The sequence below is a fragment of the Simochromis diagramma genome, unplaced genomic scaffold, assembly GCF_900408965.1.
Source record: "Simochromis diagramma unplaced genomic scaffold, fSimDia1.1 OVJJ01000753.1, whole genome shotgun sequence".
Classification (NCBI taxonomy): domain Eukaryota; kingdom Metazoa; phylum Chordata; class Actinopteri; order Cichliformes; family Cichlidae; genus Simochromis; species Simochromis diagramma.
The window spans coordinates 809,163-834,102 of record NW_024387523.1 but is presented as its reverse complement, the minus strand read 5'-3'; the positions used below and the strand labels follow the sequence as shown (position 1 = coordinate 834,102).

The following is a 24,940-nucleotide window of genomic DNA, read 5'->3' as shown; positions in this document are numbered from 1 at the left end:
TCATCATCTTATACACCTCGAAATCACGAACCGAGACCGTTTAAATATTTAAAATACACCATAAATGTCACCATCACATTTCTTGTTATTTACATAGCTCCACAATCTACATATCTTAAGACAAACCAAATAATCTGATGTGAAAACACACTTCCCACTACAAGAAGTCTGTTGCAGGATAGATCTTATTGCTCTTTATCTGTCTGCTCCGTGTGTGAGTGTGTGTGTGTGTGTGAGAGCGAGTTCATTGTTAAATGGCAGTGTCATGTTGACAAACGAGTTGGTTGAATTAAATTCTCCCTCATCAATAACAAGGGGGGCCCAATCAATACCAGCTTACAATTATATCACCACCAAACCCTCCGCTACTGCTGTAACCACACACACACACACACACACACACACACACACACACACACACACACACACACACACACACACACACACACACACACACACACACACACAGAAGAAGAAGAAGAAGAATCATTACCAGGCAGTTACACAGACCTTTATAAACTATAAAATATTCAGACTCACACTGAAGAGAAGAGAATGATTACTGGTACTGAATGATTACCACTGATATTATTATAAATGCGTGCACACACACACACACACACACACACACACACACACACACACACACACACAAACACACACACACACACACACACACACACACACACACACACACACACACACACACACACACACGTCACACTGACCCTTATAAACCAAGGTAGCCCTTCTCTGTTCACCGACATTATTTTTAGCTTTCGGCATTTTATCCATATTCAGCATCTCTCTCTCTTAATGCCTCTCATTCTCTGTCTATGTCTCTCTCCTTGTTCTCTCGTAGCCTGACTAAGTAATCAATGCTGACAGGTTGTCAATAGGCCAGTCCGGGCCCTGCCAATACCTGTCCTACATATCCATTATTCCTCTTAGGCTGCGGAGGACAAACAGAAAAAAGTACAACACAAAGCTGTCGATACGCCACCTTGATACGATCGTTGAGGCAGATCAATGCTCTTGCTTACAGCTCATCAGCTCGTCTCGACCTCGAGCGCACTGGAAATCACAGTTAGCGTGAAAATCAGTTTGTGAATACACATTTTCTCTCACTCGAAGCGTTTCCGTGGTCTTATCTCTATAGGCTGTTTTTTCCCCCCCCCATGTATATTCTCCTTTATTTCACGCATAATTTCATTTTGACTTTGAGGATATTTTCCCTCCTGTGAATCTGCCGATGTTCATATTTCACACATGTTCTGCATCGTGTTTCATCCCAAACTGGTTGTAATGGATTTAAGATGTAAACCCAAGACCAGACTGAAGTAAAGGATGGAGCGAGGGGTGGGGAAGGGGCCGCAGTATCGACTTTGTGCTGTCATTCTTTATCAGGTTCCCAGACGATCCTGTATTCCACACACACAAACACACACAGGCACATTTTCTAACGTGCTGTTGTACACATAGAATAAACATATCCATATGCAAACTCACCATAACATGCAACAAAGCACGCACACAACGGATATTCACATAAATGGAAACACACTGTAACGTGCACAAAATGCACACAGACACACACACACACACCTCTGGTTCTTGTGCTCAAACAGCTTAGCTTAGCACAAATGCAGCATCAAGGCTTGAGGTAATGCCAATGACATGGATGGAGCTTTCGGGCCCTTGCAGCCTGCAATGTGTGTGTGTGTGTGTGTGTGTGTGTGTGTGTGTGTGTGTGTGGTGTTTATGGGTGTCTACGTGTGCCTGTTGGAGAAGCGGGGAGGGGGGTTGATAGCCTTAAACACTGAGAGGATCAGACCCAGCTCTCGTGGACACCATCGAATACGATCAAGAGGAAAGAGGGTGTGTGTGTGTACATAAATGATAACAAGACTTGCTTTAAAAAAAATGAAGAAGAAAAAACTAAAAATAAGCAGTGAAAGGTGTTTAAACACAATCCTCCGCAAAGTATCGTACTGCTGAAACAACATCCTACGCAACATCCGCTGTTATGATGCATTTTTAAAGCTAAATATTTTCAAAATTCCAGTAAAAACGCGAGCCGCACAAATTCAGAAAAAGCCGTTTTACAATTTTGTATTTCTCGTGGCCTCACAAAAACACCCACACTCCACAGGTTTCCTCCGAGATGTGCATTTTATTCGCACAAACCTGATAATCCCTTTTCTTGTACTACATAAACACCATTGACTAAACTTGAATCCCCTTTCTCTGCGCCTTTTTACTCGCAGTTATTCTCTACATGCCTCGGTCTCTCTCTCTTCCACACACACACGTTCAGTCATACACAGATACACAGACATGTTCATGCTCGGCCTGTGCGGTGTTCATGGAGAGAAAGAGAGACAGACACCGAGAGTGTGTGGATGTGTGTGGGTAGATTTAGAAGTGGGGATCAATGAGAAATGTAGAAATCAATGCACTTAGCAGTGGGAAATCAATGGGGCCTAATCGGGATGCCAATGGCACAAGTCAAAACAATTAAGAAGGAAGAAAAATGTTTAACAACCCCTCAGCCCCGCCCCACCCCGATGCTTACACAGAGGCCGAGGAGAGATGGAGGGAGCGGAGGGAAGAGAGAAGAAGAAAGGGCTGAAGCAATACAAGGGATGTTGAGAATGTCAAGAGGAGGATCACGGCGATGTTTGGATGTGCTCGTGGATCAACAGAATTAAATGTGTTTACCTTGTGAACTGCGGGGAAAAGTTGCAGGTTTGATTTTACATCGCTTCATCTTTCAGCTCACTTTAAAGCCTTTTCTGCTTACAATGAAGATCAACGAGGCGAAAAAGAACCAAAATAAGACATAATTAGAAGAATTTTGTCTTATTTTTAATTATGGAAAAAAAACATTCAGCTAAGTGCACCAACAGGAATTAAATCTTTTGTTTTTATTCAGGAGAATCGAGCCATCATCAATCTGTTTGTAACAATCTGTGGTGGGAGCAGCTAAGCAACATAACCCAGACGCTGTCCTCCTCAGGCATTTACGGCTCTTTCAGGAGGGTATTTGGATATCTCAGGACCAGATGGGAGAATGCATCTCATTCGTAAATTAACCCAAACTCACGAATGAGACCGTAATATACTTTGAAGAGGAACTCACTTTCCTGTTCTGCAGAAGTTCATAATGTACAAAATAAGAGACATTTAAACTAGTCGGAGAACATTTTTCTCTGATATTTCCTGTACCTGCCCGGTTATTGAAGTCACTGCAATGATCAAAACACTAAACCTCCTTATTAAGCCTTTCAAATATGCAACTGTGGGCTCTTACAAAAGCTACTGTCAGTCGAGCTACAATTAAACCTGGATAAGGAGAGGCGAACCCTTATCAAAAACAGGAGGTGCTGCCAGGTATAGTTTGTTATTGTGTAGTTGACAGTACTCCACCTTCGGTCCCTAAATGCCAGCTTTCATGACCAGGGTTCAGTCCACTAAAAGCACAGTTTTCACTTGCAATGCACTGCCCTCTTAACATCCGGCTGTGCTAGCTGTGGACAGAGTGTTGCACCGTGTCGCTTCACAGAGCTGAGCCTAATGCGGCCCAATGGATGCAAAACCATCCATCTCGTGCTATTTTGTGTGAACCTTTCCAAGTCCGTGATGTAGGAAAAGCCCTGTTTGCTGATCCTCTCTCTGTGCCAGGAAATGTTTAAATGTTGAAGGAGGCTCATTTAGAAAAGTCCATGTCTGTCTATTATTGAGCTGAGGTGTATCTGCTGATGATATTACCACAAATTAAACAGAAAAATGAACAAATTAAAGTTTCACTTTAACCTTACTCCTTGTGCACGGTCCTTCCAACCACAGCACCTGCATTACTTTTTAAACTGGGAATTGGCTGAATGGCAACACGCTGATGAAAATGTAGGAGGTTCAAGGTCATAATATGTTTAAACCTGGTTTATTCATCAGGTTTTCCACAAATTTGGCACCAAATGTTTAGGAACTGCAGCCATTTTTATACATAGCTTCCTATTATTTAGAGGCTCAAATTTAAGTGAACAAACTCACATGATTTCAAATGTAAACACAGTTTCACGCCACAGTCACAGTCTACTGTAACATTCATGATTTTAAATGGATTACAACCATCTTCTCTGTAAAAACGTAACCCGACAAAAGCTTTACAGTCACTTTTCAACTCTTTGAGACGTGAAAGATTTTGGGAGAAGTATCACTTGAATGCACAGATACAGATGAAAGGATGTGAAAGTATTGGCAAACACAGAGCAGGTAGAGAGGGGTGAGATGACTCCTACAACTTGTGAAGTCTATCAATAAAAAAAATATTTCAGTCTTCACAAAAAATAAATAAAAAAAATTGATTGATGGAGATGATACCACAACATGACACAAATACACCCAGTAGCACACTGAAAAAGAGAGCAAAAGAGTGTGGATAGGCGGAAGAACCAGAGCCACAGAGAGACTCTATCTGAAGGCATGGTAAGGCTGCATGCTGTAGGACTGCAGCTGCATTGGTTTGGCGTGCACGGTATGTGGAGGTGGTAGTGGGGTTGATCTGGGGCCAATCAATAACGGCAGGCTCTCTTACGACCCCCGAGTTCCTCCTGGCTTGGCTGGCAGGCTGGAAATCAATGGGCCGGGCCAATAACTCAGGATGGTGTGTGGATTAGTGAACTGTCAACTAATCAGAGAGTTACTGAATCTGACACCACAGCTATTAACCTATCGATATGACACTTGGCACTGACACACACTCGCACACATGGAGATATATATATGTATTGATGAACACGCAGAGAAACACGTATGTGAATACCCGAAGGCGGCTTGCACGCGTCTGTACACCAGCACATACGTGGAACACACTATCATACGCATTTTCTTGTAGATTTACAGTAAACAACATGTACGCTCATGGATTCTGGGACACTGCGAGTGCTCGTGTGTGTGTTCTTAGCGGTTACTTTGCTGCACAAATAAACATGAATGAAGATGTATTAGCCTTTGCCTATAGCACCCCTCTAAAGCTTTACATCATGCAACAGGCAATAAATATTTTACAAGAAGCAATGTTGCTATAACACATATAAATGCTTATCAATAATACTAGTGTAAACAATTCATCATGCAGGCATCCATAGGGACGTATGTAATAAATAAATAAAGGACAGTATAATTATTTTTCCTTAGTTTCTCTTGAAATAGTAAGAAAGTTTTCTCTGACAGTTTATAACTGTTAACAGATATTTTAGGCTTTCATTATTTTCTACCACACACAGTGTCAAAGACAGTTTTTTCTACTCTTGGATAGAAACAGTAGAAAAAACTCTGAATATCCTAATATGGTCACCCGAGGAACCCAAACACAGTAATATAAGTCTAGGAACAGCGGTACCAGCACATGCTATTCTACCATTGTGTCTATGAGGGGCAGCCAATCAGAAGAAAGTTGGCTTTAAAACATAAACAAAAACTCTGGAAATGATCATGCAAGGCCCCATTTAAGCACTTGCATTGCACAAAAGTGCCAAATAAGGGGGACAGCAATAAAGTGTTATCAAAAAATATCTAAAAAGAAGCGATTACTTTTATCCATTTTGACTTAAATGTGCTAAATGCACATTTTCAAACTTTAAACAGCGTGTCATCACCCTGAACCATCTGAATCAAAAGCTTTTTTTTTTTTCAAAGTAATGGGCACTTAAATTTTAAAATATATGACTGAATGCAAACTTTTACATTAAAAAAAAACAAAAAACAACGTAGGTCTTCACAGGTGCTCTGTGTATGCACATTTAGACGAGTCCATATGTCCATATGATAGTTAAACTCATCCCAAACTTTTGCGAGCAGGTCTGGAGTCACTGTTGTTGCTGTGCTACCTACAGACAACCACATGAAGCTCACAAATCCCCTCTTTCTAACAGTATATGTTTCAATCATTACTGGTAAGAACATCTGGATTTTAAGCACTAACTGGATTTTGATACACCCAATATTTTTATACTTGAAATAGTAATATTTACAATTCAAAAACTCTGCAGCTTCCAGAAAGTTCATCTTAAGAGACGTCTGCTGGCTCTAGAAGCAAATAAAAATAAACCAAATAAAATTAACTTCTAAGGTAATAACAAAATATATCATCTGCCTCTAAATTGGACCCTTTTTTGCTTTCAGAATGACCTTAACTATTCCTGACACGAATTCAACAAAGTGCTACAAACATTCTTCTGAGATTCTGCTCCATGCTGACATGATAGCATCACACAGCTGCTGCAGATTTAAAGAACACATTCATGGTGTGAATCTCCAATTCCACCAAATCCCAAAGGTGCTCTCTTAGATTGAGATCTGGTGTCTATGGAGGCCATTTAAGAACAGCAAACTCACTGTCGTGTTCATGAAAATATGGGGTTATCCTGGCAGGTTATGCTGCTAGAAACAGCCATCAGAAGATGGGTAGATACACTGGGTACACTGCGGTCATAAAGAGATGAACATGGACTGCAACAATACTGAGGTGTTTAAATGATAATTACAGTTGGTACTAAGGGGTGAGGGGACCAAAGTATCCCAATAAAATATCTCCTATATCATTAAACCACCAGCAGCCTGAACTGTTGATACGAGGCTGGATGGATTGATGCTATGCTAAATTCTAACCCTACTGTCTGAATGCTGCAGCAGAAATCAAGACCCATTAGACCCATCCTGTTCTTTGCTGACACGGCAGCCAGTGTGGCTTTCTGCTTCTGTACTCCATCTGCGTCATCGTTTAATGTGGCGTGCATTCAGAGATGCTTTTGTGCATACCTTGGTTGCAACAAAATGAAAAAGTGTGTTACTGTTGCCTTCCTATGTGCTCTGACCTCTAACACCAACAAGGCATTTCCCCCCCAGAGACCTAATGCTCACTGGATATTTGCTCTTTTTCAGACTGCAAGCCATAAAGATGGCCATGTGGACATATCCCAGTAGATCATCAGCTTCTGAAATACTCGGAGCAGCCCATCTGGCACCCTAACGCCCAGGACAGGTCACTGATCTATTGCAGGGTAACAAGGACGGACAAATAACCATTCACACTCACAGTCACACCTATGGGCAAATTAGAATCACCAGTTTACCTAACCGCACTAACTGCATGTCTTTGGACTTTGGATGCAAGCCTGTGTATCTGGAGAGAATCCACGCAAGCACGGAGAGAACTCTACACGGTGTTATCCACTGAATCACTTAATTCATGAAAAGAAAATAAATAAAATACAACTGATCTCTCTTGGAACATACATATAAAATACACACAATAAAAATCCTACAGTCATGGTTAATTTAAGGCTAATTTGAAAACAGCCATCATTCAGTTTTATTACATGTACTGTGTGGGCGCTGAGGCTTTGACCCTTGACCTCCAGGGAAGTGACGCTATGAATGTTGCTGAACCAGAAATTTGACACATGTGTTACATCCACTGCACCTCTGGATATCTCTTTGGCGTGTCTAAGGTCTGCTTCCTGCATACTAAATTGTTTATTAAGATCAATTTACCCCAACCTGCAGGAAAAAAAATTCTCATAAAGTGTCCCCGTGTGTGGGTCCTTTTAAAGACCTCTTTCAACTTACACTTCCACAGACCAAAGACCTAAATCCTAAAAACCTCTGTCAGTGTATAAAGGTGAGTAATCTCCATTATTCACGTAAAAATAACAGGAAAAAACAGGGTAAGCTGGCTTTGCTGAGGGAGAACTCTCCTTTTATCCAAATTCCTCTGTGCATCTTTTAATATGCACACTCTGATCTTTTCATATTCTCATGTCCCTCTCGTGTGGAAGTAAAGGCTTATTTTGTGTCAAGGGTGCTGGTTCATTTTACATTATTCCCTTCTTTTCTTCCGCCCTTTCTTACTTTTTTGTGGAAAGGGGGGAGCAAAAGGAGATTATTTTGGGGGGTAATTCCATTGAAATCGCTCTGAAATAACTTGACTTGGCATGTGCCTATACAAGGCTCCACAAAAGGCTCCGGGAACACTATTCAGTAATGGGCTAAAGCAAGAGAAGAACCAGGACAAAAAGCCTGTGTGTGTGAGTGTGTGTGTGTGTGAGACTGTGTGTGTGTTACAAGAGCAGCTGAAATGAGGGAGAAGAGAGAGAACAAAATCACCTGAGAAAAAAATAAGACAGCTTGCAAGAGGGAAAAAGTGCTGAACAGAAAGAAGAAGAGGCAACAGCAGTTTTAATATCCTTGAAAATTATTTGATAAATGTAAAAATTTAAATCCCAAATTAATATTAAAAATTGTCCAGGTTACACATTAGATTAATTATAATAGGGTTCTGGTTTAATTTAAGGGTTTTAGTTTCTGCGTAAAGACCCTGCTCCAGTTAAACCATATATTGAGCAATTTTTCATGTTTAAGCATGGCAAGTGTATTTCCCAGGAGATCTGGATAAAACCGAGAAAACAAAACAAAACAGACGCAATAACCACACAAGTAACGAGGAGGGGGAAAAAAGCAAGAAATGAACAAAAAAAAGAAAAAAAAGGAGTGGTTGAAGGGCTCTGAAATCAGAGGATTGGTTGGGGGCAGGCTGGAACCGCACTGCTGTCTAACGATAAGAGCCGCAGAAAGAAAGAGAGAGCGAGTCTGGGGCTAAAAGAAAGAGGAATAGAGGCAGGTTACAGCATTACAGCCACCAAGAGAAAGGCAAGGGCGGAGGTGGATGAGGAGGGGGCACGGGGAGGGGTGAGAGTGGGCCTCCCACACACTCCGGATTAGGAAACATATGCAGTGGAGTAGCGAGGGATTAAAGGGTGAATGAGAGCTGGAAGAAGGGAAAGAATGCTTTTTGGGGAGGAAAGGAGGGGTGAAGGGGAGGGATGGAAACACAAGTGCTCGGCCAGGCGTATTTCCACCCTGCTTTTATCCTACATCCCCTCGTCTACCACCCCCCCTCCGCCTCCTCCCACCTACTCACCTTCATCTTTGAACCTCTGGGATGACGAGATTGGTGTGCAAGAACTTGGAGAGAGACATGGAAGGAGGCAGCTTACTGGCACCATCCTTTGGGTGTAGTTATTCTCTGCAAATACCATGAGCACTTTAGATGTCATTAATTTAGAAAAACTTTATTCCATTTATTAATCTCAAAAGATTAATAAAAAGGTCCAAACACTTGATCGAGAGATCTGCCGTTCTTTTTGCATTTAAGATTTCAAGTTTAGAAACACACTTGAAAAGCACATTTCCTCAAAATTATTTTGGTTTCCCAGTTTTGGGCATTTCGGCTGTAGAGAGATGTGGGCCCGCTCTTGATTATAATGGACCTAGATGACACTCACTTTGTGCTGTTCAAATCATCGAAAAACGCATTTGAAAATCTCAGAGTCCCCTAACCAGGTAACTCAAAGAAAAAAAAAAAAATCCACAAATCTTATTGCGAGAGGAGTTTCATGCTGGAATTATTACTTTTTCTACTGAACTACACCCACCCAGGCAGAGTGGAAATAGGTAACATTACAGCTGTGCTGAGGGGGGTGCAATACACGTTTAGATGCTGCCACAATGTCATGAACACAAGCCTCTCGCGGTGCGTATTCACACTTCCTCCAGTGCAGTGACACAGTGAGCAGGTGCACAAAAAACTGCCCAAAAGGGTGTTGGATTACTTTGAGTAACCAGGTCATCGTTTCAGGAAGGGGACACCGATCCTCAGTTTTTTTACGGTGTATTTTTTGGTACTTTGAGTACCACATGGAAGATGCCATGAAGCCCCACTACACTGAAGAGAAAGCATTCGAATCTGCAGCCAGCATCTTCAAAACAGCGCAGCTCGAACCTATACAGTGTAGATGGATAAGTAACACTGCGTAACTATTAACTAAAATATGTATTATTGTGGGGTGAACTTTCCCTCCGCAGACTGTTTTCCAACCATATTAAATATTTGATTTTTGTAGAAAATAATCAACACAAAAACATTTTAAAAAATGTATGCACCAGACTCAAGGTAAATAAGGATAAATTATTTACATTACTCTTACTATAGTGACATATTCAATCTGTTTGTGCAGCATATTAGAAGAAACATGATGTAAAATGGACACAGCGCACTTCTAAAAGAAAGATAAGTTTTAAATTTACTTTTAGAGATGACTAAAACGTAAATTCTAGGAATTTATTGACATCTCTGTAAATTTGACCATGTACTCGACTATGTGCAACTTGCTGCAAGTGCAGTATCTACAAGCCTGTGTGTGCTGTATTTGTGTGTGTGTGTTCACTTGGGGGGGGGGGGGGGGGTCACATGAGTCAAGGTCAGGTGATAATTTGCCAGAAAGCTGCAGTGAGATGCGGGGATGGAGGGACGGAGGAGCAGAAGGACAGAAGGAGAAAGTAAAAGAAAAATGAAATGATGGTGAAGGAAGAGGAAAAGCTGCAGCTGCAACTATCCACCAATCTGTCATTGTTTTTCTTTAACCAGCTTCCCTCTACTTGTCCTTTGCTTTGTCTCTAATTTGTCATCCTTTCTCAGTTCATCTACTTCTTGTCTCTATATCACGCCTCTCGGCTCCGAATGAGAAAATCCAAGTTTAAGATGCGCGCAGGATTTCGTACTCGGACACAAACTAACACGAAATAACATTTTTCTCATCTTCAAATCATAAACATCTTCAAATTTGTTAACCTCTCATCCACGGCCATCTGCGACAATCACACACAGACGCAGACACACTTCAATTTTTATGTTCACCATTTGGCAATAATTCACATGTTTCTCTCCTTATCGTCCACCCTCCCTTTCTACTCTCACACTTACACCCATACACACACAGACACACACACTCCTGATCCAGGGAGGTCAACCTTTGGTGGATGAGGTCAGGTGTCTGGGATGAAGTTGACCTTTGACCTGCAGGGTGCAATCGCCTGCTTCCATCCTAACCAGCTGGACAAAGAGCCAGCCATATAATTCTGTTATGTGTGTGTGTGTGTAGTGCTGTATCTATATTTTTTCTATGTGATTGGATTATTTGTCTGCGCTTTAATGCTTCCTCTCATGTTTCCATGCATCCATACTGAAGAATTGGATTTACCTCCTGAGTTTCAAGCGACCGGGGTCTCACCGGTTGTTACCGTCGCTGAATAACAAAACAATATTGATCAGGTCGGGGTCGTCCATTGACGAAGCCCGACTGAAGCGTTTTCCACAAATGCTCATCACTTCCTGTCTTCGTCCCTATTTGGGGTTAATATCTCATTAACGGCTATTATCTCCACGCCAGTCGCCAAGGAAACAGGCATCAGGACAGGAGCTGACAATTCCCCGCAGCCTGCAGCCTGCGGATCACACAGGCAGCGACCAGATTATTGGAAATCAATCCGAGGGAGTTACTGTTTCCCTGACCTCCCATGCTTCAGTTGCAGTATTTATTGAGGAACACTGATCAAATGACGACTATTATGAGGTTCACACAGATGTCAATAAACACAATGATGAGAGTCAATATGCAATGACTGTGATGATGGCTGAGGTTCATAAATCAGACATTACCCAGAATACTGTGTGACATCAGGAGAAAGCAGCTTGTTATCTGGATTTTAGATTTAACTGTTTACTTCAAGCTGATTGCAAGAATTTCTCATGCAGTTTATAAGAGACACAAATATTTATTGATGTTATCAGTCAATATGAAATTAATTAATTTTAAACCTTCCACAGAGATGACAGGGAAACCAGAGGGTGGAAGAAGAGGGGGCGTCTGTATGTGAGGGGCTTTTCTTTCTTATCAGTCACTGGGCAGTCCTGATCCTTATTTTCCACGGAGCAATGAGGAAATATTATTTAACAGCCTGCAGTCACAGCTCAGCGACACCTCACTGCCACCATATTTTCATACTTTCTCAGTTCCTTCACAAATATTTCACGTGTTTATCTGCATTTAACCATCAGTAGACCTACATTATGTACAGTACGGTCACAATATGAAATTCCTCATAAGGACATTAGACAATTTGCTTTTTTTTTTTTTTTGGAGCATGCCTTCTTAATAATTTGACTTATTTGATAATTGTTGTGTTTATTACAACTACAGTTAACCTCCAAAAACCTGCTACTGGCATGGTTCAGTACGGCTGGAACCACCATGTTTTTCACAAGTGAACATAAAAATACGATTTGGCTTTTAAAAAGCTTTAAAAGGCCTCGTGAAGCCTTAACGTCAGGCTATTAGCCACAATAAAACCGGGACTATTTCAAGTGCCGTGAGGCTAAAGGAAGGATTTAGCCTGCACCAATAAACCACCTAATTATGCCAAGTCTTCTCCTCACACCGAGTGTGTTTGGGCAGGTAGGTAACAGAGAGACTGACACTAATGTTTTGGTGTAAACTTTAAAATTTCGGGGAAATTTTCCAGTAAATTTACCTGATAAACAGGTGGCTGGAAAGCTAAGGGCTAATTTAAATATCAATGCGCAGAATACTCACCTGTGTGTCCGCGACGCTGTTCCTACAGGCGGAGGGATATCTTCTAAGCGTTGCAACTCCACGTCTCCCAGTTTGTTTGTATACTTCTTCATAATTTACTGTATTTTCTAAAGGAAAAACAGTCGCTTTAACCTCCACGTGACACTTGTCTATATTTTAAAACGAGCCGGCTCCTCTGGTGCTGGCAGCGGCTGATGAGCTGCAGTAACGGTGGAGTGGCTAGCTGACCTTTGACCCGGGGGTCAGAGCGGCTGCGGCTCTGGGGCCTGCAATGACAGACGCTCCCTGCAAATTGATGAAAAAGGCAATAGCTTTTATAATAAAAATAAAGAACCGCCAGCACCACATAATCACATAATGGCTCCTGCGCCCTTATTGATGTTTTAAACAGGTTTCCTGTAAGTAAGAGTTTATCAAGAGTCTCTCAGGATGTCTTGGATTTCCAGATTTGTCTGCACAATTTATGCAAACAGCTGTTTTACGATTCAAGCGCGGTTACTTTTTTTTTCTTCCATAAATAAAATCTATAAACACCAAATAAATAATATTCTTTTTCTCCAGTTTGCCAATATAGCCCAATTAAGGCCTTCACTTATCAGGAACCAGACAACCGAATGTCGAGTTTAAATGTTTATTTCGATATTATTCTTTATATAAAAAAAAAATAAAAATAGTAAATGTTCAGAATTTGGAGTGGGAATTATAAAGGTTGTGTTTGGTGCCAGGGGGATGTGTGGCCCTCCAGATATAAAATTGTTATTATTCATCAATTTAAATGAAAGTGTCGCAGTGTGGATGGAAAATCGATCGATGACAAATGGACATTAAAAAAGTCTGGGCGATTTCAAAGAGGATTAAAAACAACAATCAGATCAGTTACTATATATCTTTAACTTTGTTTGCGAAGCCATATCCAAATGCATAATATTTGAATACATTTCAATTATGCAAAGAAAAAATGACGATCATAAAATGAGACACGCCTGTCTGGTTGTTTTGTAGAACGACGTTTGATTTATTTTTTAAAATCATTTAGTCAAGATTTTAATTTCGTTTTCTTACACTTATCTGCTTTAAATAAAAAATTATTTATTCTAAAAATATTTCTCTAATTTAGATTTTTTGTTTTTCAGTGAGAAATATTTAACCTCGCTTCCGTTCTTCCGGTGAACCTGGCAGGCCATTTACATCCAATGCATAAAACAGACTTTAGCGAAATCTAAGGAAATAAGTGCAGACTGAATAAATATTGTGTGCAGCATTAATATCCTGGATTTATCGTCACAGATTATGGCCTTCTTCTCTTTTTCTGTTGAGTGAGGCTTATTTGCATATAAGCAAATACTTCGGAATTTTGCGCACAAGATTGAGCTTCTTCTTTTCGTTTCAACTCGACAAAGTAGCGCACAAATTGCCCCAAACAAACATAATAGCTATTTTAAATTTCCATTTTTAGGTAAATTTGAATAAAAATAGGCCTTTTTTAAAAAAAGAAAACGAAGTGGTTGAACGTCATTTTTTGTTTAATATATCAAAAGACAGCAACACGTGCAATAATTACACTGAAAGTGCAGCTTCTGTTTTCCATCAGGTCACAATCACATTTGTCACATTTATTGTTAAAAACAGACTCCAGCAGATATTCAATAATCAGCTGTCTCTATGTTGGAAACATCAAATTAAAAATGTGACTGTGTGATAACCCAGTTATGCGGTTTTTGTAGGTTATTATATTTACTTTTTATTAAAAATATACCTCAAGTGATCTGGGTGTGGGTAAAATACGAATAAGTTAAAGTGGGGCTTTAAAAAAGTTTTATATCACATTATATCTGAGGTAACTACTCATACAATCAAGTAGCAACTGATATAATAATTTGGATTTGGACTGAAATTAATTTTGAGGCTTAGTTTAAAAATATGTTTTTTGGGGGAAAAGTTTTTTGGTGAAGTGTGTGTGCAGACGTGCAAACGTGCATGGCGATGAAATAATTACAGCCTGGGCAATTTATTGATCGGCGTTTGTGGCTGTATTAGCGGGACCAGCGTTGCATGCAGCGCGCGTCCTCGTGCAAGGGTTTTAAATGCAGCAGATTTTTGGGAGTGTGCGTGTGTGTTTGGGGGGGTGGGTGGGTGGGGGGGACGTGTGTGTTTACAATGCGACTCGAGATCAGGGTGAAAATCCCACTGACCTCTGTGTGTGTGTGTGTGTGTGTGTGTGTGTGTGTGTCACACCCCTGACCGATAGGATTTCCATTAATTTATCTGCAGCCTCGGAGTTTTTAGAGGAAAGCCAAACGCGTGTCAGGGAGTCTGTCAGGATGAGCCAGAGGAGAGTGAGGAGGGAGAAAACGGGCTTTTGTTTGGTGTCAATTGCTGCCACGTGTGGGCACGTGTGCGTGGGTGTGTTTGAAAGAGATAGAGAAAGAAAAGTCTGGATCATAAAACACACTGATATGGGAGCTCATAGCCTATAGAAAACACACCATAAAGCGCTTCCTCTTTATTCTAGAGCCACCAAAGAAAGGGGACGTCAGTTTCCTCTTCTTGTGACCCTTCTCGTGTCTCTGGCCTGGTGGGGTGTTTGCTCTCAGAGCACCCTCTCCCTCTTTTTAATTGATTTACCGTAATTAACTCAGTGTGTTTATCGATTTCCCGAACACAGCCTCGAGATGGTCAACCTCATTATTTCCACGTTAACCCCGAATAATCCCGAATAAATACTCAGCGCATTCAATAACAATTAGACTCAGGCAGCACTAAATAATCCAGTTTCCTCTGGGTGACCCGTTTACCTTTCAGGCCGGGTGCTGAGACGAGGACAGAATACCTTACTCTGGAGCTGTAAGTTGGTAGAATCGAGAACCACCTTCAAAAAAAATTCTTTCCTTTTGAAAGATCAACAGAGTGAAAAATGTTGGAAAAAGAAAAACCAGAAAATGCGTTCTGACATCACCTGAAGCCTCGAGGTGACCCGCACCTGCTTATACTGCAATGTCCTTCTCCTTTACCATTTGAGCAATTAACCAGATTTAATCCCGTTTCACAGCAGCTCAGCCAATTAAAAGGCATGCGGTGCACATCAGTCACTTTGACTCTGGGCAGTGTGTGAAATGTCTAGCTGTAACATCCCTCTGTCAGGTTCAGTGGCTTTGTAAGAGGGGAGGAGGAGGAGGTCAAACTAGCCTGCAGGCAGCAGTTCAACCGGCACTCAGCATCGACTTCTGCCTCCCTCCACCTCCTTAATGTTTCATCCTATAACCAGCAGATATATATTTTATGGATAACGTTGAAGGCTTCACCATCATGCCATCATGCCAGATTTTCTTTATACATTGGAAGTATTAAGTTCTACATCTGGAAGCAAAGTGACTGAATATGAGCATGCGCTTTTTCATGCAAGTTTGCAGGACTTGCTCTTTAAATATATTAAAATTAAAGCAACCTCAGAAATCAAGTGTTATATGTCCTACAGATTGTATTTATGTGTGTCTCATATATTAATTAAATATATTGAGTATAAATATATATTGAAAAATCAGCATTTACTGGGAAATGTTGCTTCAGGTGAATAAACATATAAACAGTGTATTTCATTTATAAGTTTGATTATAAGACTTCAGTTATTTTACATATTGTTTTGGCCAGTGGTGTCAGAAGAAAAAAGAAAAAAGTGGAGAATGAAACGGTCTAAATTGGAGGCACATGGATAGTGAACAGTGAATACCAATTCTGTGTAAAACATTTTTAAGAACAGACAAAACAGCATTAAACAGAAAACATAAGGTCTTGGGGGGGCAGAAAGAGAAAGGAGGCAAAAACTTGACAAAAACAGTACAAAACAGAGCAGGACAGAAGAGAAAAGAGTGTAAGTGAAGAGGAGATAATAGAGTAGAATAGAAGGGGCAGGGAAGGACAGGAAACAGAAAGAGAGTTGGGGAGGGAAGGAGGGAGGTGGGTGGGTGATGGTGTTGATCACAGGGGTTAAAAGAAGGAGGCGTCTAAAGCTTGTGAATTAAACGCTGTGAGGCCCAGTGTCCTCGGCACGTGCACCAGGCCTCGAGAATAAAAAGAGCTCCGGCCCATCTGGCTTTTCTGGGAGGCGAAGAAAGGGGAAAGAGGGAGAGGCCGAGAGACATAGAAAGAAAGCAGGTAAGAGAGAGAGAACGATAGAGTTAGAGAAGGGGCTTCTGCGCTGCTCAATACACAGGATAGTGTGTTAATAGTTTTAAGTCACTAATGGCATAAATGTTAAACGCGATGAGATGTCAGGTGCTTTGAAGTGAAAGGGTTGATGTTGGTGTCAGAGGCGAGCAGCTGAGGAAAACGAGAGCAAATGGGCGTCGAGGAGAACAAAAATGTTCAGAAAGAAAAGAAAAAAACATATAAGAGTAAAAAAAAAAAGAAGAGTAAAAGATTTCTATTTGTGGAAACCATTCAGGCATATTTTTACTGTGGTGTCAAACTACGTGTGTGTGTATTCAGAAACTGTCGATAAGACATACTCACCTTTAATCCATACGTGTCCTTCAGAGGGTTTTCTATAACTTCACAGTCTCTCTCTCTGTCTCTCTCTCTCACACACACACACACACACCAACCAACACACACATCCTGTACCTCTCCTTCACTCAGCATCTTAGCTGTTTCCATGGCGACTGGAGTTGAGACTGCAACCAGCAAAGGGTGGGGCGGGGGGCACGTGCGTTTTTATGTGTGCTCTTGAGTGTGTGTTTGTGTTTGTGTGTGTGTGTGTGTGTGTGTGTACAGCAGCAGCAGCAGCAGGTGATGAGGCTCAGCTACTGGCAGACAGTGCTTCAGCATCTGGGAAAGTGATTTCTCTCCCATCTAATAAAAGTTATATTAAGGTCATAGAGAAAGAAAAAGAAACACACATTGTAACCATCATTAAAGCAGAAAACAGACCTCACAGCTGGAAAAAAAAAGAAATAAAGAAATGACCTGGACAGAAGGTAGAGGCAAAGTCAGCAAAGGTGAAACAAGCTACTTTCCCCCTCTCATCCTGCTTTTCCAACACTCAAGGCAAATCCTAAATTTTACTCATTTTAATTGAAACTATCTAAGATACAAAATAAACATGTCCTGTAAATGTTAAGTTGTGCACTGACTCAATGAAATTATGAAAGAAATCATCCAAAGGCCCCTGACAAAGTTTTGTGATATGGGGCATTATAAATGAAACCGACTTGAGTAGAAGGATCATACATGGGCAAATGTTACAGTTCAGCCTGCGATGTCCTAAAAAGAAAACAACAAAACACCAAAAGTCAACAACAGGCAGAATCAAGCTGAGGAATCTCAAGCCAGGTCACTACAGTGAGTCTGTGCTGCTGTTTAATGCACTGTGTTCACCACTGACCTATACAGCAAACTGCTGCATGCTGGGCTGTTTCCTAATTTAAGTGTTGACTTGTTATACTAATAATACTTTCACTGTAATCATGTTCATGATTCAGTGTGGCCCTTTAAGTCACTGTGGCCCTCCCCCTTGTACACGTTATAGATAACACTCCGTGAAGGGGACCCTGTGTAAATATGTCCCAATTTCTTTGTGGTGGAATTATTTTGAGAGAATGTTTTAATTCTTAGTGGGTCTTGTACTTTTCTTAAATAATTCCTGGGTGGTTTTAATGCCTTTGCAAGATCCAGCAGCTCAGTAGGAAGTGAAGTGAGAGGAGTAACGTGAGGCAGAGGGCCACAGCTGCAGAGCTACGTTACAGCCCTGACCCCTCTGCCATCAGGGTTCACCCAACGCTGAAAAGGCCTTTATCACTGCAGACGTTTAACCTATCAGCTAGAAAAATAGAACTGTTACTAATAATATTAACAGTGTCCTTTAGATTGCCTTAACAGTGCAACAAGAAATTCAGCCACCACTAATTTACTCTTAATAGCTCCACTTACGGTGTTATTTAAAATATCATTGTAAAATAGGCCCAAGTGCAACAAACACTTTCTGCCGGTGACCTTGGGGAACACAGCACGAGAGCAGCCAAGCAGTGTTTAAATTAAATCGTAATGATCTGTGAATACAGCGATAATTAACAAGGGTACAGTGATGGAAATAAGGACGCACAAACCAGTTCATATTCTCATGCAGTAGTAACCAGTGTCACAAGTTTATTTATGTCGCTTAAGACAAATGAACTAAAGAATATTTACACATTCATCCTGCTAACATCAAGGCTAGTGCTCGTTTTCATTAGACAGCAGCAATTAAAATCCAGCAAGTTATATCTAAGGTGGATCAATGTACACTGAAAATGTGACTAAATAAAGAAACATTTTGCAGACTCGATGCTTGGAGGCTTGTCAGCATCTTTTGGGGCTTAGGGTTAAGTACCTTAACCCTCAGCCTAGACCTCAACGCAGTCAAAATATGTGATTTTTTGGCTTTTGAAATTTCTTCTACCAAGTTCTGGAAGTCAGGAGTCACATAAAATAATTTTCATCATCAATATAAAATACATTTTTCCCCCAACATGTATGTTTTTGGTTAAAATTCATAAACTGTCTGTTGTAACACAAGAAATTTCCAAAACTGTAAGTCTGCATAAAGATTACTTAAGTCACATCAAATGTGAGACTATCTCTGCCTTCTGCCCTGAGGCCATCAAAGTTTCAAAACGTCCACTCTCTCCTCCCACTACCCTTTCAGTAGGCAGAAACTTCCCGTCATGAGCGCTTCGACACCAACAAGGAAGTAATGTTCGAGAAAACTTAACAAAACACGAGGCTTCAACAAGTCTCAACAGAAACTTCACAGAAACAAACAAACAAACATAAAACTGCGTTAAAAGATCTAGAGTCGAAAATAATCGGACCACATGGAGGACGTGGAGATCTTACTCAGGGAGGAAGGAGCTCCAAGGGTCGCCCAGCTTTGCAACCTGAGGTCTGTAAACACGTTTATGCGGGTTGTCTGTCGGTTCGTTTGAAGAGATTTGTTTAGAGCTACTTGGTGAGCTTACCTCCAGATAAACTGTGGCTCCACATAATCACTGGCTTTTGACAAAAACGCAACATTTTCTTAAAAACTTTTGGAAATTGTTTCATGTGCAGTCCTTCAAAATTAAAAGCACCACGACCAATAATAATACGAATACTCAGAATCAGAATACTTTATTAATCCCGAAGGAAATTATAGGTTACAGCAGGCAGCACGTTAATGGCGCATGCGCACTTACAAAGGAACGTATGACCAAACTTACACAAACAACACTAATACTACTACTACTATACTACTAATAATAATCAGATTGCGCTGATTGTGTTCAAAAATCAGTGGTGAAAGCTGATTGTTTTTTTCCATCTACCTGTAGGCCGTCGTTTAGACGGCTGGAGGGCTTCGAGCGCCACCGTGTGCTCAGATGGCTGAACTGCTGCCCTCCTCCACCTGACTTCAGAGTTCCCAACGCCGCCAGATCGCCTGACGACTCATTCAACTGGTTCTTGCGGATCTTCTTCCTTCTCGTACTCAGCTTGAGTTTAATAAAGTAAATTGATTTTGTAACTATTCACTAGGGCAGGGAGACACGAGGCCCTCACAAAAAACCCCAAAACAACAACAACAGAAAAACAAACAAACATATATTTTCCAAAATTATTTGGAGGGTAGACTAAAATGAAAGGAAATTATGAAAGAAACAGATACACATCCTCCAGATCAGTGATCAGTCAGTCTGACATATTATAAATGAATCAACTAGTTATTTTGTGACATATTTGCAGAACTGAACAATAGTTGATCAAATTGATACACATTCTTTGGAACTACTCTCATCAGTTAAGTCACCGATCATTCAGTTTGCTTATTTTAATCTATAGTAAAGTATAATTTCACAGAATAAATCACTCACAGAGGGAAACTTAATTTGCAGGATGTAGTCAAACCTGAATTATGATGTGTTATACTTACCTGTACTTGCCTATATTTACCTACTAAGTGTATCTGATTTCTTTCTGCCTTCTGCCCTAAACAGGATATTATATGAATATTCCATGATACATAACCTGTTTTATCTGCTTTACTGGAGTGGAGTCATGGTGCCAGTGATGCTCGGTGAGTAATGGTTAAACCTGGATTCATATTCATTCCTTGCCTCGAAGTTTTCTTACATGCACACATGGCAAACATCAGCAGTGGCGCTGAAATGTGCCGGAAATCAGTCACACATGTAGTCGTCCAAGCTGCACGGGGACTGTTTGATAACCCTGCAGTGGTAGTGCAGGGTATGGGAGGAGAAGGGGCTGAGGGTCCGCAGTGCTGAGAGATTGGCTTTGCACGGACGCCTTGTGACTTTAAGATCCTATTTGGTCCACTGGCTTAAAATCTAAAAAAAGGAAATCTCACTACTAAGGTGCTTTTGACCAGATAAGTCAAGCTGGATCTGAATTTGTATTCTGAACCACAGCTTGGCAACATTGTCACTCGAGCATCCGTCGTTGTATTTAACTGACTTTAGGGCCGAGAAGTGGCACGCACACAGCTTGGACACAGTATCATAAAACCAGGTGTATGATCTTATCAAATGCAAGATTTCAAAAATGAATTCAGCCTTCTGTTCTTGTTGAAAATCTGAGACGACTAGTGTGACGTTTGTTGTTCTGTGCCACCATTCTGCATAATATGTTCATATAAAAATTATGAAGTGCAGCTTGAAAATGTCCTCAATAATTATGGAAAAATGTAGGAATTTATTTAGGAATGAATTCCAAAGTTTTTTGTTTTAATGCAGAGGTTTTGTATTTGATTTCATGGCTCTGTATGGACACAGTTTGGCTGAGTTTTACGTTTGCTGGCGTGCTGATGTCGGATTCTGTCTTTTTGTGTACACTGTAGTTGCTGTGGCTCCTTGCATCGTGAAAAATAAAATGAAGAAGACAGAATTCACGCCGCCGAGGAAGGAGGAAGTGAAAACAATCTCTGGTCTCATCCAGCAGGTGTAATTAAAGACTGAGTAACTCTAAACACGAGGCTCGCTAGGTCATGAAAACAGGACTAGAGCGGGTTAATATGTGACAGTGCTAAAAGCTGTCGCACTTCTTCTCTTAGGGAATGGCAGAAACATAAACTCAAAACTGATAACAGCTTGGAATGTGCACTTCCAGATTCACAGGGTAGGAACATGAGCTGTCAAAAAATAAAAAATCCACCCAAAATAATTGTCTAACCTTTTTTAATATAATGGATTTAAGGAGAATTGTTAAAGTGTTAAACTTGAATGAAATGAAGATGATGCATGCATAAGAAAAAAAAAAACTTTGAACAACACCAGATAAAAAGTGCAAAGATAACAATTAAATAACTCTCCAAACGTGGTGATTAAATTCCCTCTGCAGCAGCATTTTAACGTGAGCCAAAGGAGCCGTGAACGTACGAGGAGAAACGTGATGAAAATAAAAATCTCACGTCAGGCCTGTATTTCTGTTTTATTGAGAAATTTCGATTTTTAATGTAAAGCTGCTTATGTTGTTCTTAATGTACGCTGAGCCACATCAGCTGTATTAGTTTAAACAACATATGTGTGTTGGCTGATTTATGGGTGTGCTGTTACACTAAAAAAAATGGTGTGTGTGGGGGTTATTTTAATCTAGATTCACACTCCTGCTGGACTGAGCCAATCTTTTTAAGTTGATTTTTCTAAAAAAAATAAAGTGCACCTGAACCGATGTGCTACAGCTTCATATATTGTTGCGGCGACAAAACAAGCGCGCGCGGGCCGAGGAAGAAGACAGACACCGATGGAGGGGGAGAGAAAGAGACAGCGACCGCATACAACACCATTCATTATTAACACACCCAATATAGCTGGACTGGACACCTCCGTCTCCCCCTCCCTTCCTATTAACACAAACACACATACATACAACCGCAGAACGTGAGCCCTCCAGGACCCACACCCTGACCCTGCGACCTAGGCGCCATGGCAACCCTCTGACCCATCCCTCTGTTGCTGTGGTAACAACCTTGGAGCATGTCTGACCATTGCTTCCCCTCCACCCCAAAACATCCAACACACACACACATATATACTCGCACACACGCTCTCCCTATAGCCCTACAGCCGCCCCCTCCTCCTGCTCCACGCCGAGCCGAGGCAAACCGATCGATATTCTATCACACAGAACAGTGGAGCGAGAGAGAGGAGGCCACGGGCCAGCCAGATTACTGGGAGGAGGGGGAGGGACGGGGGGAGGATGGAGGGGTTAGTGGTTGACAAAAAGAGAGCCCTGTGTGTGTATGTGTGTGTGTGTCAGAGTCAGAGGAAACGAAAAGGGTTTTAGGGAAGGTAGGAGATGTGTGTATTGGGGACGTGTGCAAAAAGGGATTTTAGCGTGTGGGTGTAATCGGGTAGGAGATTGAGAGATGGTGTGTGCGTGTGTGATTTGGAAGAAAGAGGTAGAGAGAGAGAGTGTGTGAGTGTGCGCGTGTGTTGGGTTGAGAGAATAAGTGGGCAGAAGATTGAGAGAGGGTGTGTGTGTATGCCAGAGGAAAGGCGTTTCGGTGTGGCTGTTATGGGGGATAAGAAAGGGATGTGTGTGTGTGTGTGTGTGTCGTAATGAGTGTAGCTGCACTGCTATAAGGCATCTCCTCTCTTTTATATTCTAACAGATGTTTGTTAGTGTATTCCTGGTTGTGTGTGTGTCTGTATGAATAGAATACTTTCATTCAAGTGTCACACACCTGAGGGTGCTCAGCCCTCATGGGCTTCTAAGACTTTACTCACATAAAGAGGCGGGAGGAGATAAAGAGAAAGCAAACACAACGCACAATATCCATACCCATGTTTTAAAATTTACTACATGGCACTTTTATATTTGAGTATTTTACAAAATCTGAGCTGAAGTCAAATGCCGTGTGTGGAAAGAATTAATCGCCGTTCATCTGTTATCGGTTTAATATGAATATTTGAAAATGGGTGGTGCAGCGTTTGGCATTGTTGCCACACAGCAAGACGGTTTGGCTCCAAAACCTCCTTCTGGTGTCTCTGTGTGTTTTTCATCCACAGTGGTGAATCTAGACTGGCTGTAGGCGTGAATGTCAGAGTGTATGGCCATCTATCTCTCTCTGGTCACCTGTCCAGGGTGCTTCATGCCTTTTGCTCTTTGTCACCTTGGAGAGGGTCCAGCCTCCCTACAACCTAAAGTTAGATAAACCATTAAAAAAACGGGTGGATATCTGTGCGTTGTGTTGCATTGGTATATATTCAAGAGAGCAAACTAACCAGCTAGAATGTACCCTTTAGGAATATTGGGCTACTTTGTACATCAGTAGGAGAATGATTCACCAGCCCAGTACTCACACATTTCCAGGATGCCAAATATCATCGTCTTGTTTCAGCACAGATGTTATAAATGTCCATCGGATGGTATCACAGATGGTTTTGACTGATGACATGTTGGTTTTTTCCATCACTTTTCTAGACATAACTATATTTGCATTAAAACATGAGGTGCTAAGTTATCAGCTAACCCTAACAATCTGGTTAATAATCTGATCTCCATAACAATATCAACTGATTAGTGTCAACTGCTAGAAAAACAAAAATAAATAACACTTACCAAAACTGAAGCACAAGCATCTTAGATGCTCTGAATCACACAATAGGCAATAATTTTGTTTTTTTAGATGCTAAAAAATGTCCAAAAAACACTGATAGCACAAATATGGTGACGAGGTTCAGTTCAGTGACTCAAGTTAGGGGAACTGATGCCTAGCCGACACAGAGTGGTTCCAGCTTACTGAATGGTGAGACTGTTAATGCCCCTAACTCGAGTATTATATATATGTTTAAAAAAATATCGCTGTTTGTAGAGTTTTTTTATGGCTGTAAAGTTGGGCATTTTAACATGGAAGTATAGGGACCGGTGCTTTTGGAGTGAGCCTCAAGTGGCCACTACAGGAACTGCAGTTTTTGGACCTGACATACTGGCTTCATTTTTCTGTGCTGGAAGTTTCTGTTTGTCTACAGAACCCCCCTGTTGCAAGTTTAAATTAGGGGGAAAAAAGGGGCATCTGAAATGATGGATGAGTATGCACTGTGTTGCAAAGATATCTACTGAAGTTAGCATGCTAAGCAGCTAGCACCAACCCCTACCATTGTGTGTAGAACAGTTCCATTTCTAAGAAACTAACTACCGCTGTTTTGTCAAAGCTGCTTGAGTCACACAGATACATGCAAGGCATCTTTCCATTTGCTCCATGACAACTATGCAATTGGTATTACACCCTCACCTACACAGCTCTCCACAGGACAGAGATGGGACTGACACTTTTCTGGATTTATAAGAGTTTGGAAACTCAGGAAGAATTTTGAGCAAATGCTTGAGTACAGTAATGATCATGATAGAGACAGTTCAGATCAAAGATGGGATTTTTATTTCTTCACTTTATATATAATCTTTTTTCATTATCTACACCG

At 41.1% G+C, this 24,940-nt stretch overlaps 1 protein-coding gene across 2 annotated transcripts in view; it reads right to left on the bottom strand.

Annotated features, from left to right (window-relative positions):
* LOC120726995 (POU domain, class 2, transcription factor 2) overlaps positions 1–12,747 on the bottom strand; it is a 79,293-nt gene extending 66,546 nt beyond the window's left edge. Inside the window, exons 1-2 of one of the 2 annotated variants that reach the window (XM_040021101.1) lie at positions 12,495–12,747; positions 8,984–9,088 (exon numbers count right to left, since the gene is read on the bottom strand). In XM_040021101.1, coding sequence (XP_039877035.1) covers positions 8,984–9,068 — 85 coding nt within the window. In that variant the 5' untranslated portion in view covers positions 9,069–9,088; positions 12,495–12,747. The remainder of the gene's footprint in view (positions 1–8,983; positions 9,089–12,494) is intronic. The other variant, XM_040021102.1, reaches the window with a different exon arrangement.
* Positions 12,748–24,940: the final 12,193 nt, after the last annotated feature.